Raw genomic sequence first — 16,749 nt, 5'->3', positions numbered from 1 at the left:
CAACAAGAGTTGGAGTATAGGCAAGAGTAAAGCAAACTATTCAAGTGAAAAGTTGAGAAAAGAGTTTCAGTATCCCTATCTCACCCCTTCCCTGGAAAAACTTGATCCTTTATTAATTTTAAGTCAAATTAAGTCGTTCTGCTTAAGGTCTATTGCGAGCAACTGTTTATTTTTCCTTGTTACAAACACAACTGAAACATCTTTACAGCGGAACCACGCCTTACAACCACTTGGTATACAACATTATGGTATTGGACATGAATTTATGGAAACTTGGATGATGAGCGCTAGAAAAATCACGAGTTATTAAGCCACTGCCCGATTTTTCGGCAGAACACTCCTGAATTTTTTCTTTAAAAAAACCTTCTATTTTTTTAAATTCATATTTGATCAACAGGCTTGCGTCACTTGCGTCAAACGCAAGTTGTCAATTATACTCTCACGCGTGCTCTGACTGACGTCTGTTTGAATACATGAATTCATTTAACGAAAAAGGTAATTAAACAATCTTCTAACGACATCTGTCCTTTTAACTAAAAAAAAAAAATAAAGAAGACGTCACCCATAAAGTGCACCACGAAAGTGCTAAAATAAAAATTATTCTTTTCATACAATACGGTGCTTCAAAGTTACACCAACGTAAGACGCAACATCATTGACAATTCGAAATGCATTTTGTTTTTCCCACTGGGATCAGTTACACTAAACGGCAATTGGCTACCTTTTCATGTCTAACTTTTGGATGATGACACCATGAAAATTCTAATACATTCAATGTTCTATAATCAATGTTTCTACAAAGGCTACTTTAAACGTTTCTTTTGCTCGGTCTCAACAACAAAGATGAGAATGTCTGTCTGTATCCATCGCCGCACACAATGTCAGCAAAGACTCTTCACCAAATCCACTCATTGCACGATCTAGTCTGATTTACAGAAGTTTAATTGTTTAATCGTTTCCTTCGCTGCTTGTCGTACTGCTCCGATCCTCCAGCAGTAAAGAATCGGGTTTAGAGACGAATTTAGGTAGGTAAGGGTTGTTGTAAAGTCGAAAGCAATTTCTAAGTTGTTTCCAGACATTTGGCCATAAATCTCTAGCATTACCATAATAATAAAAGGAAGATAGCAAGTAACTAATGCCAACTGCACCCATAATACGCTGGAAACTGACTTCTTGTATCGTGCGATATTCAGTGAAATTCTTCCTCCGTTAGGTTGTCCTTGGGGGACATGCACTTGAAGTTGATGATGTTTAAGCTTGAGATAAATCTTCGTGTAGGAGAAGACTGAGATTACTAAAGAAAATATTAAAAGGGGAAAGGCTATGGTATAGGCAATGCTACTATTCTTATTAAATACCAAGTACAGCGATCCACATAAAATACCAAGCAGCCAAAAGCAAATTATAACCGCACTGACGCGCCTCAATGTTACAACGTGTCTGTATCTCAGCCCCAATAACAAGGCCAGAAGTCTGTCCACATTTATTGCGGTGGATATGAAGACCGATACTTCACATAAAGTAAAACTTGATGCTTTATATACCTTTCCAATGTAGTAGATAACTTTGCATTTCATTGCATTTGTTACAAAGGACATAAGGGTGAAAGCATATAGTGGTTGGGAAACAAGTCCAACACAAAGATCAGTGACCGCCAGGCATCGAAACAAAAGTTTGGTCGGAGGATGAATAGAAGTCTCTTTATGAAGGGCAACAAGAATCAGAACATTACCCAGTGATGCGGTGATGGATAGAAAAATGTTCACGGCTGAAAGAAAAGAAAAAACGCCCGTTAGCCATAATGATGTGCTTGTTTGGTTCATATCGCTTGAATAGTGTCCGATTACAGTGCTTGCACTAACAAAACCGTCTTGTAAATATTTTAAGTTTAATATGGCTTTTTTATTGCGCAGGGAAAAAGGTCACATGACCTAATTCAACAACTGTATGCATCTTGAATGTGTTTCCAGAAATAATAATTACTGATCAATCTACTATATTATATTTTTCTTCTGTCTTAAAGAATCCTGACATACAACTTTTCCAGTCATTAAAAAAAACTTATAAGTGGTAGTAAAACGTCGAATAACCGACTCGTTTAATAACTTTTTCCGATCTCATCTTCTCCCTGCTTAAAATTCTCCTTAAATTTTCCAATAAACATCAGTTTTAATAACTGGTCTTTTCTAAGCGTGTGCTTATAGAGCTATAGATTCACCACGTGGGTAATTGGGAGACAATGAGAAAAACGCGGTCGCCCGGGGGAGGGGACTTCCTTAGGATTCACGTGGTCTCGCTTATAATTAGTGGTATAGATTGTGGATTTTGATCTCACTTACGGTGCTCAGGACAGTACGGCAATATTTTTAGTCATCGTGGTCTCGTTTAGGTTTGCTGACATACATGTGGATATTAAACAGGTCATCATACTGTATTGGTGGTCTAGAATGATCCGATATGAAAAATGGTAATTTTTAAAGGTAACAAAAAAGCTTGAGCCACGGCCAGATTGGTCTGCTTTAGAGGCATAACACAGTCCCCTTTCGTATGAGAGTCCCCCAGCCCGATTGCTCGAGGCGTAGGCCAGAGCGTCTCTAGAATGCCGTCAGTGCTTTTAAAATGCCTTTTTTTTAACGTATGTTTTTTTTCCTGCGATCCAATTTAAAAAGTACAGAGACAGAGGATCGAGTAGTAAATGGAAAAGTGAATTGATCTTTAATTTTTGATATAGCTGTTTTTTATTATTGCTGTGTAAATCTTTTCATAGCACGCAAAACTTCGCGAAAGTTGGCAAAGCCTCAAGGCGCGAGACTTATACAATTGCTACTCATTTTTCACCCGCGGCATCTATTTTCTTTGTGAGACAGTCGAATATTAACCATTCAGTTAAAAAATATAAAAAAAATGACTAAAGCAGGGGGAAAGCAAAATTATTTTTCTAGGCAGTGGATAGCACTTCACAAGGCTCATCACTTCAATTGTCTCTTGTCTTCTCGTTTAATGAGAACCCTCGTCATAAATGCAGTTGAGAGGACGACAGGCAAACGACGAAGGCTGTCGCAACAACTGCCACATTAAAAGCTTAAATAGTTTACCAGAAGGAAGCCTGCGTTTCGCTTAATTATCGCGTTAATTAAGTTTAAAATGGTTTCCAAAAACCGCGACAAAGAGAGAACTTGACTAGAGAATAAATTCGTTTGAGGAGTCAACATCATAGAAATCAGTACGAGGAAACCTACCTATCCAAAATCCTCCCACCGCCCTGGGCTAGTTTCAGTAGCAATGAAGGGAAGGCGTTGCCACCGCCAGGAAAACTTGCCGCCGCAGACAAAAATTCTGGGTACAGCCCTGGTTAATAAGAAATTTTATTAAAGAAAACATAATGTCGGATATTTTATTGCTTTGATCATCTTCATATCTAAAAGCTTAAATTCGAGTTAAAAGGTTCACGATCACTGGAGGAAACTGCAAACAAACGCCCAAAACAAATGAATGTGAAAGCTAATGCAGGTTGTTCCGGATTGAAAATTTCCCACAACTGTCTCTTTAAAAGCTTATTAAAAAAACTCATGATACCACGAAACAATTGTGTAAAAACGCGCTCGTGACGACTTGATTGTACAGCTGCTGTTCTGAGTTCAAAACAGCTAATCTGTTGTGAATAATCTGCGAAGGAAAAACTGGAGAAATGTCCCTTTTCAATTTGATAATCTTTTTTGATTTATTAACTTATATCACTATTCTAATTAGAAAGTCTCTGACAGGAAAAGCAGTATTTGAGTTAGTGACGTGAGCAAGGGCTAACAGTAGATTCTGAAGGAAACAAAAACAAGCTCATTTTGTCTGGTTTCGTTTGTTTCTAACTAAAAGCCTTCAAAGAAAATATTTACCCGAGATTCTTTATTCTTAATGGAACACAAACACGCAAACAAGAAGAGAAAACCTTTTTAAAATGTTAATCCTTTTATTAGATCGCCTGAATCTATAAACATTTTCAAGATTTGCATTAAATCAGTTTAATGATTCTTCAAATCTGGTTTGCAATATCAGTCCAAAAAATTTTTTCTATGTACGTAACAATCGATAACTGGTTTTTATGTTCGATGGATTGTCCCCAATCAGCACACATCGTTTACTAGCGCTTTTGACACGTTATATCTTTTGTTATCTTATCTTATCTTATCTTGTCTAGATCTTATCTTTAAAGCATTCACAATGAAAACCCGGCCAAAGGAAGATCGCCAGTGATTTGATCAGTTACCTGAAGCACTGGTTGTGGCTAGTAATTTTCCTATCTACTCCAGTTGAGCCTAAAATTTCAAGCATCCAAACGTACAAGATCCACATTAGTTAAAAGGAACAGCAAACCGACGCATTGAATATTAAACTGGAAAAAGGACGCCAATGCAGATCGAGGCTTGATCAACAGCTTGCAGTAAAAGAAAAAAAGAAAAAGAAAAAAACGAGATAAAATTTTGTATCGCAAAGTCGAACAATAACGTGAAAATTTTATTCATTATGCCCGATAATGTACGTTGAGTAATCATTTCAGAAATCGTGTTTTTTGCAGTGAAAAATGCCGACGCTCGTGAATGTCTCACTTTTGTCGTGATTGGCAACTCTTTGACAAAATGAAAAGAAGCACTCGTTTTTCAACTTTACGAACAACGCCACTGTGAATGGATCATTTGAGATTTTTGCGCAACGAGGGTGTCTTTTTTTGTTAGCATCAATCGAAATATTCGACTCTGGACTACATGAAAACGGTGTTCTTAAGGCAAGAGCTAACTAAGGATTTTTCAGTAAACATAAACAAGCTTACTTTGTCTGGTCACGTTTGCCTCAAGTTAAAAGCCTTCCAAGCAAACATTTAATCGAGATGCTCTAATCTAAATGAAAAGCAAACAAACAAGCTCGCTTTGTCTGGTCACGTTTGCTTTAAGTTAAAAGCCTTCAAAGCAAATATTAATCGAGATGCTCTATATTCTAAATGAAAAGCAAACACGCAAACAAGAAGGGAACTTCTTCAAAAAACTGGAAGCCTTAAGCTTTTGAATAATATAATATCGTAGAACGTGACTTTCATATAGCCGACATAACACTGAAAATCAAGTGAATTTAGTTGGAAACGATGGGTTAACCACAGAAAAAACAGAGGTTTGGTTTAATGCAAAAGTGAAAACTTAGTTCCAAAGATACCTTTTCAAACGGTGATTAACATACTTGGTCTGCCTTCGGTGAGCGATCGAGCCATATATTAAATCTTAAATTCTTGTTAAGGCCATTGCCCTGTATTGCATTGAGCATCTTTCTGCGCAGGATCTTATGTAAGCGCGCGCACATCAATAAAATGGCGGCTTTTTTATGCGGCTTAGTCGGCGCGAAAATTAAATCGTTTCTTTCTTGTAAAACGAGAATGGTGACCAATCAATTTTTTCTCATATTTTGGGTGTAGCGATCAAGTTCTTGCTGTAAAACAAAAAGGATCAATGTTTGAAAAATAAATTAAGGAGGCTCGATGTAGTTTTTTTAGCGCTAGGGTGGTTGTTTTTAAAATGAAAATTATCATGGAAGCCAATCTTCGATTTTTGCCAAAATACACCATAATGATCACGTATGACCAAAGTTTATTATTTTATTGGTCACTTAGTCACAAAAATTACCATAGCAACCATTGACGTTTTCTTTTGTTTTCAAACAAGCCTAATTTTCTCGAAATCTAGATTGACTCTTGGTATTAATTTTTTGAAATGTCAAAGTTTAGTAGATTCACTAACTGTTGACCAAATTTTAGAAAAATCTGTGAGAGCGTTTTCAAGTAAATCAAGAATGAAGTTTTCAGAAAAATCCCGTGTTAATGTGAAATAGGCGCTTTTAAATTTTTTCGTAGCATTTGAACGCAGTCATTCAAAATGAAATATAAATACTTACACCATCAAAGACCATTAACTAAAAGCGAGTGATTTTTGCTTTGCTTTTTTAAAATATATCGACTGCCAATTATAGGAAATCGATCTAGATTTCGAGAAAATCAAGCTAGTTTGAAAACAAAAGAAAACGTCAATCGTTGCTATGGTAACCTTTGTGACTTAATGAGCAGTAAAAAATAAAACTTTGGTCATATTTGATCATTATGGTGTATTTTGGCAAAAATCGAACATTGGCTTCCTACATAATTTTCAATTTCAAAACGACCACCCTAGCGCTCAGTAAAAACACTACATCGGGATTCGAGCCTCCTTAAATTATCACGGGAAATGTGTACTTTGCGAGTACTCGTAAAGGAATTATTAAGGAATTATGTAGTATATACAAGGTCCTCGTGCTTCTAAACGAACATGCATGGGGCCCTCACTTTGTTATTGCAAAATTCAAGTTCCTTGAGGTATTCAACAAGTAGGCAAAGTTTAGTTGAAAATCTATGTTCAGTTCTATTTCGGGGCAATGACCTTGAAATGTTCATGATCACTTGAGGAAACTGTAAACAGACGCCAAATATAAATGAATGTAAAAGCTATGCAGGCAAGCTATGTATATTTTAGGGACAAAAGACCTTAAGCCACGCCCAGTTTGGTCTCGTTTAACGGCATAATTTAGTCCCTTTCATATGGAGCCCCCTTCAAAAGGGATGATTAAATCACAAGCTAATTCACGGGCTCTCATATTAACTGGTTTGGTTTCAAAACCGCCGCTCAAGATGGCGCAGACATGAAATTAAGAACAACGTCTCGGAACTCAAGAAGCTGCATCTTCCATTCCACACGCTCCTTTTTTCCCGCCATTTTGCCGCCCTCCACAGAGAACCATGCCAACCTGGAGTTTTCCCGCTTCATTCATAAGGCCTAGCTCTGTCACTGCGTTGGCGCTAAAATGCAAAGCAAAGGACCGTGCAAGCCCTGTGATTGGTTCATTAAGCGAACCAGATGCTGGTGCCATGGCAGCGGATTCTCAGGCACGCCATCGATCATTTCCAGTCTGTTGTCTTTCAAGCCTATGGGCACAAACTTTTCGCTTTCAATCAGAGGAAATCATCATTTGTTAGATGAATATGTTGCAGCCGTTACTTTAGCGAGTGGATTTTTGAGGGAACATTAAAATTAGTAGAATCTAGTTGAAATGTAAGTTTTGTAGACCAGTCATTCATCCCGATTGTTTACTCTAAGTTCTCTAGCTGCATGTAAATTTTTTTTAGTTTTTTAAGCTTGTGTCCATCAATGTAATGAACAAATTATTTACAAGCTTATTTTTTGTTGTTTTGTTATGATAATGATTGAGTCACTGATTAATTAATTTTTCGATATACTTTTTTAGAGGTCATGGGACTATTGGTGATAGCTTGAACTCATTAATAGCTACCCACGATGCACGATTGCATTGCATTGAGTTCGACTGCGACCAGTGTCCGGTTGTTTAAAGGAAGGATAAGCGCGCACACTTCCTCGGTTGATCGGTTGAAATAGCATATATGCGCCCCACCCCCTTCCTATCGAAATTGGCTGAGAAAGTGGCAAGAAAGTCTTAAACCAAGAGTAGTAATGCAAAACCAATGCAAACGCGAATTACTTTTGACACTCAACGAAAACGCTCTAAGAGCGATTTTCACTTGAGTATCAAAAGATGTGCGCATTTGCTTTGGTTTTGCATTACTACGCTTAGTGATTGGTTTAAAAATTTTGCGCCACTTTCTCTACCAATCAGAAGTAAAACAAAAACTACTCGTGACTCGTTATTTAAACACACGTTTTCCCGCGCTTCGCGCAGGCTACATTTATTTTCTTCAGGTTTTTTGATAGGCTCACTAGATGTTTACGACACTCACTTGAAAACCGCTTCACTTTCGACACTCAAGAGAAAACTGCTCTATAAATAATTATGATTTGCCCGAGGAAATGTGTGCCCCGATTATAGACCTGCCTATACTTATATGCTTAAAGTTGTTACTGTTGCACAGAGTCGTTTTCTTAAGCTAGTGGCTGTGGAAGAGAAAAAATCAAAAAACAAAACTAGTGCAATCCAATTTGGCCGATTACTACAAAAGGAAACGACACAACAAGAAACAGGCGCCAAGCGCGAGAAAACGCCCACGCGCGCGCAATCCATTATAGAGTCATGCGACACTCCATGTACAGGAAGTTTGCTCATGCCTTCATTGAAACAATCAAACAACCCGAGTAGAGCCTGGAACGGCCGAGAAAAATGCTGATTACTTGGTTCCAGACCTCGCACCAACTGATCGCGTAACTTGATGTGACGCCTGCCCCCTCTCTGATTAGCTGTTACTTTGTGCGCAGACACAACAAGCTGGCCTCTACAGGAATGCAACTTCATCAGTGGGGAATTTTTCATTTCCAAGAAATAAAAAATAAAATACAAACAGCGGCAACAAACATAACACATGGACAACGCATGGTTTGAAAAAATAATCTAAAATTTACTGGACATTTCTGTTCGCATGCCACAACACGCATCAGTTAAGTGAAAGATTTTGAAAACTCAAATAGGTGAGAGCTAATAAAACCACAGCTTTTCACTGCCAACGTTGTCATTGAGGGTAGGTTTTAAGTCCCGTATTAACAATGTTCAGCTTTTTTTTTACATTTAAGTCAGATCGTCCACTGGCTTAGACCTGGAAATGGTAGAACTTTTTTTCATTTCCAAAATCACTCACTCGTCTTTCTCGCATCAGGCCAATTTGCAATTTTCATTTCTTGGTGAAAATTTCGAATTCTGTCAGTTTCTGAGATATCAATTTCTTCGCGTTCCAGTGCCGGTAAAGAACATTTTCTTTTCATAAAGGGCATATTTATTTGCAACATACGCTTATAGCCATCGTATTTGCTTTTTCAGTCTAATGCTTGCGTGCGCTTTGCGCATGCGCATTAGACTCTTTGTTATATGAAAAAAGCTGTTAGCAATCCCAAGGGAATGGTTCGGGATCGATAATCGTTCGCTGTAATGTAGAAAACAATGATCAGCTGCAAGAACGGACTCCGTACGGACACGCACGATTAGTTTCAATTAAAAACAGCCAATCAGCGACACGTGTTCCCACGCATAATTAAAAGTTCTTTCTCAAGTCACGATTATTCAACACTTGAACAGGACGTAATAATTTTCCAGTTAAGACATTTGTAAGCTTTTTGTGAAAATAAATCTTCGTTTTCAGTTCAGTTAAGCACTTGTGTTTTCGTCTTGCTTAAAAAGCAAGACGTCTTTGAGAAAAAATATTTCGACGGCGACTCGCGTTTATTTACACAATGCGACCAAATATTTCTTTTGTTTTAAAAAATAGAAAACTTTACCTCGTATTTTGTATTTAAGTCATTCGAATTTTGACCAATTTTTTCTTTACAGTGCAAACAAAAACCTTCAAAAATAAAAGATGTACATGGATAAATGTAAATCAAGTTACGCGACTAAATCAAAATGCGTTTGTTTGGCCGCTTTGCAGTATTACACTGTCCCGGCCTTTGCCATACACTGAAATCGAATTTCATGCTTTTACGACTCTCAGAGATCTTAAGTTCTTCTTACAGCTAGAAAAATCATAAAATGGTTACATTGATATGGAAGTGATGATTCGCGAAATTTGTACATCATGATAAACAGTCTTCGCTCCTGTGTATGGTAGCTCGATAATAATTGCCTAGTTTCCAGCGTTCAAAAGGTCATCATTATATTGACGTGAGCATTTACACCCGTTTTTAGGAAAATCTGTCACTAAGTGCTTACAGTACAATGGAGTAACAGTCACTATTTCAAGTGCTTTTATTGCAAAATCTGTTTCAAGAGTCATCATCAAAATGGTGAAAAATCTGAAAGAAAACGATGTGAAGTTCTTCAACCCTTGTTGTAATGAACATGCTTTTTGTAAACCGTCACGCAATCTTGTCCAAATGTTTAATCGTTTCTGCTTTTACGGACAATACGGAAGAAGTAACATCAACTCCTGTTCATACTTTAAATTTTGTGAAGCATATAACATTTATGACTGTTTCGTTTTCATCCATAATCATCCACGATGCCCCTAGCTTGCTATAAGCATTTTAAATTAAACTCCCGAACACAAACCTCTAACCAATTTTAACCGGCTTACGAAAACCGCGCAATCTGTATCACTATGCCATACGGCATTAGACTCATGTCACCCTTGGTGACCTATTTTTTATATTGCTTTCGAGCTAAAAAGAACAATAAAAAACTACAACAAGCAAATGTGACGGCTGCACGTCAGTTCGGTTGCAAATAACTACGCCCAAAATTTGCAAAAAGAAATTAACCGATACAGTATCAAGCGCTAAGCGGTAACTTAATTAGCAAATTGAGCCATAGATAATGCTTTATTAATGCTTTGATTAATTACAAATAATCAACACAGAGACAAATTTGCTATAATGTAAAGTTAATACGTTGTCTATATTGTCTAGCCTGCGAGCAGGCTCTCTATTTGGGGGCAACGTGAATTGAACTTTTTGAAGGCGCGATCCCGCGAGTGCCGAAGGCTCTTCGCTCGCCGACTCGCGCCTTCGGCACTCGCGGGATCGCGCCTTCAAAAAAGTTCAATTCACGTTGCCCCCGAATAGAGACAGTGTAGAGAGTCTGATCGCAGGCTATTGTAGATATTGTCTGGATGTATGAATAAATTCTTATAGAACTTACTTTGAAAAAGAAAATATATTTTTAACATTTTCTGGAGATTAATTGAACATTTGGAGCTCAGGGCAGAGAGGGTTAGAAAAAAAAAAGCTTTTAGCCAGATTAACTTAGCCGGTTCGTTTCATCTTTTATTATGTGCTGGAAATCGAGCCAAGCTTGCATACCGTGCCTAATGTTAATAACATTTTTTAAAATAACAAACTTATACTCAGGAAACAACTGGTATACTTTGACCGTGCATGCAATATTTGCCGATCAATTCAATTTTGCGATTGATATCAGTTCATCGAGGAGATAACGCGAAATCAAAGTTTCTTTCACTGCACATGCACAGACCTCGCAACCTATATCAGTTTCTGTAGAAATACGACATCAGTATTTTTCACGTTTCCCGTCTTTTTTCACGGTACTGAAAAATAGCGGAAGGCCTTATGTTCCGCAGTTTGGACGAAACCCCATGCATAAAACCGGTAGTTAAAGCCGATTTCAGAAGATCAAACAAGTCTTTATCATGATCGAATGAATAAGCAGGATTAAGAACCGGAAAAGCTTCAGTTTGCTTTCTAAACAAACTAATAAACTATCTTTTCGGCGGGTTATGCGATTAAAAGCAAAGTCTACCCTTGAAATACCGACATGTCATTGAGACTCTCCGGACAAAGGATTCTGTCTGAAAAAGCTAAGTGTACAGTCAACCCTCTCTTAACGGACACCTCTATAAGACGGACACACGGTGTTGGTCCCGTCCCTGCTGTTTTTTCAGTCATTTTACTGTAACTAAACTCCGTATAAGACGGACACCTCTCTTAGTCGGACGGTTGGAGCCGGTCCTGACGGTGTCCGTTTTAGAGAGAGTTGACTGTAAATGCATTGCAGCACAACATTTAACATTTTCGTTGCTGTGAAAACAGGTGTATTCGCTTAAAACCCAACAAAGTTAAAGATAAATACTTTCTCTTTACGGTAAAGAACTTTCAAAAAGACCAATTGAAAACTAACAAAAAAGTACTTCATGTTTCAGAAAACATATTCAAGTAAGCTACTGGCTTCGCTGACAAAAGTGATTGAAGGTATTAGATAAGAGCTAATCTGACTGATTATAATAAACGCAAATGTTTTGAAAAAGGATTACGACCGGAACTGCTTATGAATCGAAGTTACAATTGGTTTAGCGTACGTGCAAGTCGCTAACTTGATAATCCAAATAACAAACTTTTGAAAATCTTTGATAAACATATGTGTTTGTTATCTAAAATACCGAGATCACGGAAAAACTTGCATTTTTTCTCGCTGCAAAAGAAGAGCAAAAACATTATTTGGGGGGCTAGATATAGATAATACATTGACGCTAGTGTAGAATTGGTCGGTTCCAAAAAAATTTCGTTGGCTCTTCTGCGGGGCCAATAGTTAGCAAAGCGCGCAGGGCGAGTGCAGCACGCGAAACGCGGGTACAATCTCTCCAGCCACGCGCGCTGGCCTCGCGTGCTCTTTTCTCGAGGAAATTCCATTCAGTGTTAACACAGCAAGAAGCGGGGTAGTTTTGAATACAGATGGATCTTATCCATTAAATATATGTCTGGATAATCTTCCCCCAGTATCAGACAGCGAGTAAGAGGTGTTTGGATCTTTGCAAAAATCGCTGTAGAATTTCATTTAACATGTTATTTTCCCTCTAAAAAAAGAGCTTAGTCAGCACGGAGTCGAGCAATATTACCTTATACGTCTGATCAGAAATACATGTACGTTCAGCAGTTTTCTTAATTCTAGTGCCTGACTTCTCTGCCGAAAGCCGCGGTTCAGACAAAGCAAAAGAGCCTCTTCGAGATTTTTACCCGGCCGCCATTTTGATAGCCTCCTATGCAGACGACGTTCTTTTGGTCCGTAAGGACGAACTTTTTGGTGGGAAGTTTCGACTCCAGAAATTGACCAAATAGTTCATTTTTTTTTTATTTCTTCGCTCTGCGAAGTCGAGATAGAAAGAATTTCTCAATACATGTAAGGAGTTTATTTAGCCTTGAATTTGAATGAAATTGCTTTCCTTATTAATCGTACATGTCGTAAGCGGCGAAAAAGAAATATTTCGTTTAATGTAAAACGCCGTTCTTGTCTTCAAGTCAAAAATGGCAGCCTAATTTTTTTTGGATTGACAGCAAATGGCTTAGCAGTAACATTGATTGACTTCTTTCAGTTGACATGAATTAAACAACCTGGAGTAGTTTATTAATTAAAGAGTAAAAAGCAAGCCACATATGGCATTACTTTAATATGAACAGTGTAATAGGCCACATCCTCATCAAGCTTCCGCGCGTTCTTGGCGGAAGTTATAAAATTCTGATGTTGGTACATTTCCTAGCTATCCTGTGAAAGAACAGCAACTTGAAATAAAATAAAATTATAATAATAATTAATGATTGCGTGCGCGGGTCTTCTAAGAAGTCCAAAATTCGACTTATCGGGGTATGGTCGCTTTTTACTTTCGTATGCCATAAAAAGAGCGGTTTTATGAATGGAATAGTTGCGCAAATTAAAAAAAAAAGAGCATGCCGCTGATAAAAATTCACGGCGCGCGATGCAGTAAACTATGCCTTTGTGGACCCGGCCGCAAGACAAACGCCTGTTAAGTTTATGCTTCTGAATACTCAAAAGTGACATAAGATAAATAATTTATAAGTTTTTCAACAAAAACGGTTCAAACAAGTCAATCCGATAATTGGAATGAGCGGTAACCGTTTAATTATTTAGCCGCTATAGAGCGATGAAAAAGTTCGTTAATTGTTAAATCTTTTTAGTTATCGGCCGATAGTAAGTTTCTTTAGTTATCGGCCGAAAAACCATTGTGTTTGTCGGACCGCTTTGTTGTTTGATGATTGACGGCTGTCAGTGTATAAATAAGGTTTAGGGTTGTATGGGTGCTTCATTCAGTTTGTGCAGCAGTTACTGTAACAAGTTTATCAGCTCACTTGTAATGGAGAGTCATGGCTTTAACTCAGTTGTTTTTCTCGTGGATTCTGCGGTTTCATCCAGTCTTCCTGTCCGTGCTCCGTTCTTGGCACCTGTCTTCCGTCCGTCGCTGACCGACTTCTCCATCAGCAGGATCCTGGGTCTGAAGAATGACGTAACACAACAAGAGTCAACATGCTCCGGTGAGTAAAACTTTCGTAATTATGTAAACATAAATGTTACTATGCAATACTAGGATTTTTCAGAAACCAAATTGATGTAATAGAAATACTTATTTCTGTAATCAATTTGTTGTCTTTTAAATCAGCTACTCGGCAACCCTAAGCACTGAATTGAAATAAAAGGCTATTATTTTAGTAACGAAACCTGAAACTTGTGAAGCGCGTAACTTAAAAAAACTTGGGCACTCTCTGCGTACAGTTCAGTAGTCGTCTGGCGTACAATTTTGTTTCTCAGTAATATATGTAATTGCAAATTGATTTCGAAGATTTTGGTTGTAGATGTTGATTGTTGTATGGGAGACAATTTACGTGTTAACATCGAGAGAGAGAGAGAGTGTGAAAGAACGAAAAAGGCTGTGAGAACACGAGCCAATGGAGCAGCTTTTTCGAGTTTTCTTTTCTATTTCCTTTCATTTCCTCTCTATGCTATTTTGTATACGTAATTGGAGTACATGCTTGTCCAATTTGGAAATAATTTGATGAAAAAAATTCCGAGGGCAGCCAAATTGGACTCGGCCTACGGCCTCGTCCAATTTTGAAAGTCGTAAACAAAGTGTCCGAAGAGCTTTACAACTTCTTGAATCTGACATACTCCTTTCCACTATTTCGTTCATATCTCATGGCCGTCTTTTCTTTTCGAATTTCAGCATAAACGACAAAGAATTGCATCTAGCTCGTGGCGATGAATATCTGACAGATTTCTTGCTTCGCTTCGCTGCACTTACGTTCAGCCAAGTTTTGTACTATTAGAGGCGTTTTGCTCTTAGTTTTTGCTTCTTAGTGTAGCTAGCTCCTCTTCTGACAACGTAGAAAATTTCTCTTTGTTGTTACTATTGCTGAAAAGCTCAAAAAGAATGGAAAAACGTAGCAAACTTGCCTTAAAAATTCCGCCATTGTCGACTAACAATGCGACAAGTTTCCCGGGCTGACGCTATGCTTAATGCTAATTGGCTGATATCCGTCACATGTCGTTTTTCCTTCGATTTGATTGGCTGAGACAAAACTGTCCAATTTTTCTTAAATTGGACAGTTTGTGCATTTAACCTGAAAGTCCTAATTGAAACTATCCAAATTTAATCCCAAATTGGACAGTTCTCAGAAATTAAGGAAAAATACCTGCGCTGACAATATAGGATTTACTGACAGCTATATAATTAACAAACAAAAGACTGGTCAAATTCACCGCCGTGGACATGTTAAAATTACCTGTCAGTTGAAATCCAACTTCAAAAACCTGGAGCTATTTAAAAATGTTAAAGTTTCATTTTTCGTCAACAGCGCTGGTGGAATGCCGTCACTCCATTCAGACTCCAAGTCCTCAACACAGCTACAGTGATACCAGCCCACGATCAACTCCTTATTCTGACAAAACAAGTTCCAACAGCGATAGTGACAGCGAGCCCGATCAAGTATCGACACATTCCGTGCAGCCACCGAGAAAGAAACGACAGCGAACAACCTTCTCGCCGATTGAGGTGTGGGAGCTGGAACGAGCGTACAAGCGGCGGCCATATTTGATGAGTGAAGATGAAGAGGAACTGGTACAGAGACTTAGTATCCCGGCTAGAAGTTTGAAGGTGAGTGAGATTTAATCATGTTAGGAAAGTTTTGCGTTTCTTAAATTTACGACTCCTGATTCACTTTTCTCATTTGGACAATTGAATTATCTATGCGTTTCATTTCGACACAACTTGATGAATGGTTTCAAACTAAAAAACTATTTTTTCGTCAAAAATATTGGATTTCTATAAAAAAAAAAAGAGAGCGGGCAGGCGTTTTTTTGTTACTTGTTATATCCTCCATCGTCAAATTCTCCAGAAGCGAACTTGCAAAATAAATCCTGACCTCTTCAGTACGGACCTAGCGTGCCGAGGCTTAAAACGCAGACAAAAGCCATGCCTTAATACAAAACTTTCTTTGTACTTAATCGAGGAGTAACGCCCGTTGGTTTTTGCTCGATCCAACTTTCCCAATAACAGATAATAAAAAAAGAGAAGCGGCCCCCAAAAAAGGAAGCGGCGGGGACGAGAAACATTTTTTTACTAGGCCTTAATTTAATAGTGTTTAAGTCTTGAAAATTTGCGTTTAATCTAACCAACAACCCCTCTAGCTAATATTTTTATTCTTGCAATCTATCTGTGCGACAATTTATTGATTTTATTAGAAAAACACGCAGAGGATAGTTAACTTTAGTGATCAAATCAAGTGTTCGAACAATGTGAAAAACATTTTTCTGATCAATTCAACATGTTTTGTTATGTTATCGCACTAAGATTAATTTTTCATAAAAACACATAAAAAATGGAAATTTTTTTATTGATTCCAATAAAAGTAATTGTACTCAGAAATTATTGCATAACTTTCATTTCCTTGTTTCCTATCAGGTGGTATTTTGCGGATGTAATTAACAATCTATTTGTGTTTTCTTTTCAGTATTGGTTTCAGAACCGACGAGCCAAATCAAGAAAAGAAGGAAAAAAGGTGACGTCCGTCCATCAGACCAGCCCGTCAAACCAGTTTGGGCGTCCTACCACTAGCGTCATGCCTTGCGAGGGAGCTCAGTTTCTGATCCAGTCCCCTTCAGATTACTGGAAGCAAGCTGGACGTATGTCCTACCCAGTGCTGGAAAACCAGTTAAAAGATAAGCCGCCCAGTCGACCAATCACAGCAGACTACCATTACTCGTCATTCAAGTCTAACCAATTTAGAGGCCGTTCATCGTTCCTGGTTCCCATGTTCCACCCGGACCAGTTCAAGAGAAGACAGGCTGAGCCCGCAAGACTATCGTACAGCCGTAACTTACGTAGATTCAAGCCGTACTGAATGTAGGTTTTTGAAAAAATGTTTAGAACAAATGGTCTAAAATACGAAGTAATTTTCATTTCAAACCTGTGAATAAAATGGTTTAGGC

At 38.0% G+C, this 16,749-nt stretch overlaps 2 protein-coding genes across 2 annotated transcripts in view; both read left to right on the top strand.

Annotated features, from left to right (window-relative positions):
* Nucleotides 1–16,749, top strand: part of LOC144628960 (uncharacterized) — a 469,155-nt gene that overhangs the window by 173,661 nt on the left and 278,745 nt on the right.
* On the top strand, nucleotides 13,622–16,661 carry LOC144628716 (retinal homeobox protein Rax-like). The gene is made up of 3 exons (XM_078486844.1): nucleotides 13,622–13,799; nucleotides 15,117–15,415; nucleotides 16,272–16,661. Exons 1-3 carry the CDS (start codon nucleotides 13,622–13,624, stop codon nucleotides 16,659–16,661), a joined length of 867 nt encoding a protein of 288 aa, XP_078342970.1.

This window comes from Oculina patagonica, chromosome 10, assembly GCF_052425735.1.
Source record: "Oculina patagonica isolate OP01 chromosome 10, crgOcupat, whole genome shotgun sequence".
Lineage (NCBI taxonomy): Eukaryota > Metazoa > Cnidaria > Anthozoa > Scleractinia > Oculinidae > Oculina > Oculina patagonica.
The sequence above is the reverse complement of the archived record's forward strand: the minus strand, read 5'-3'. Positions and strand labels throughout refer to the sequence as shown.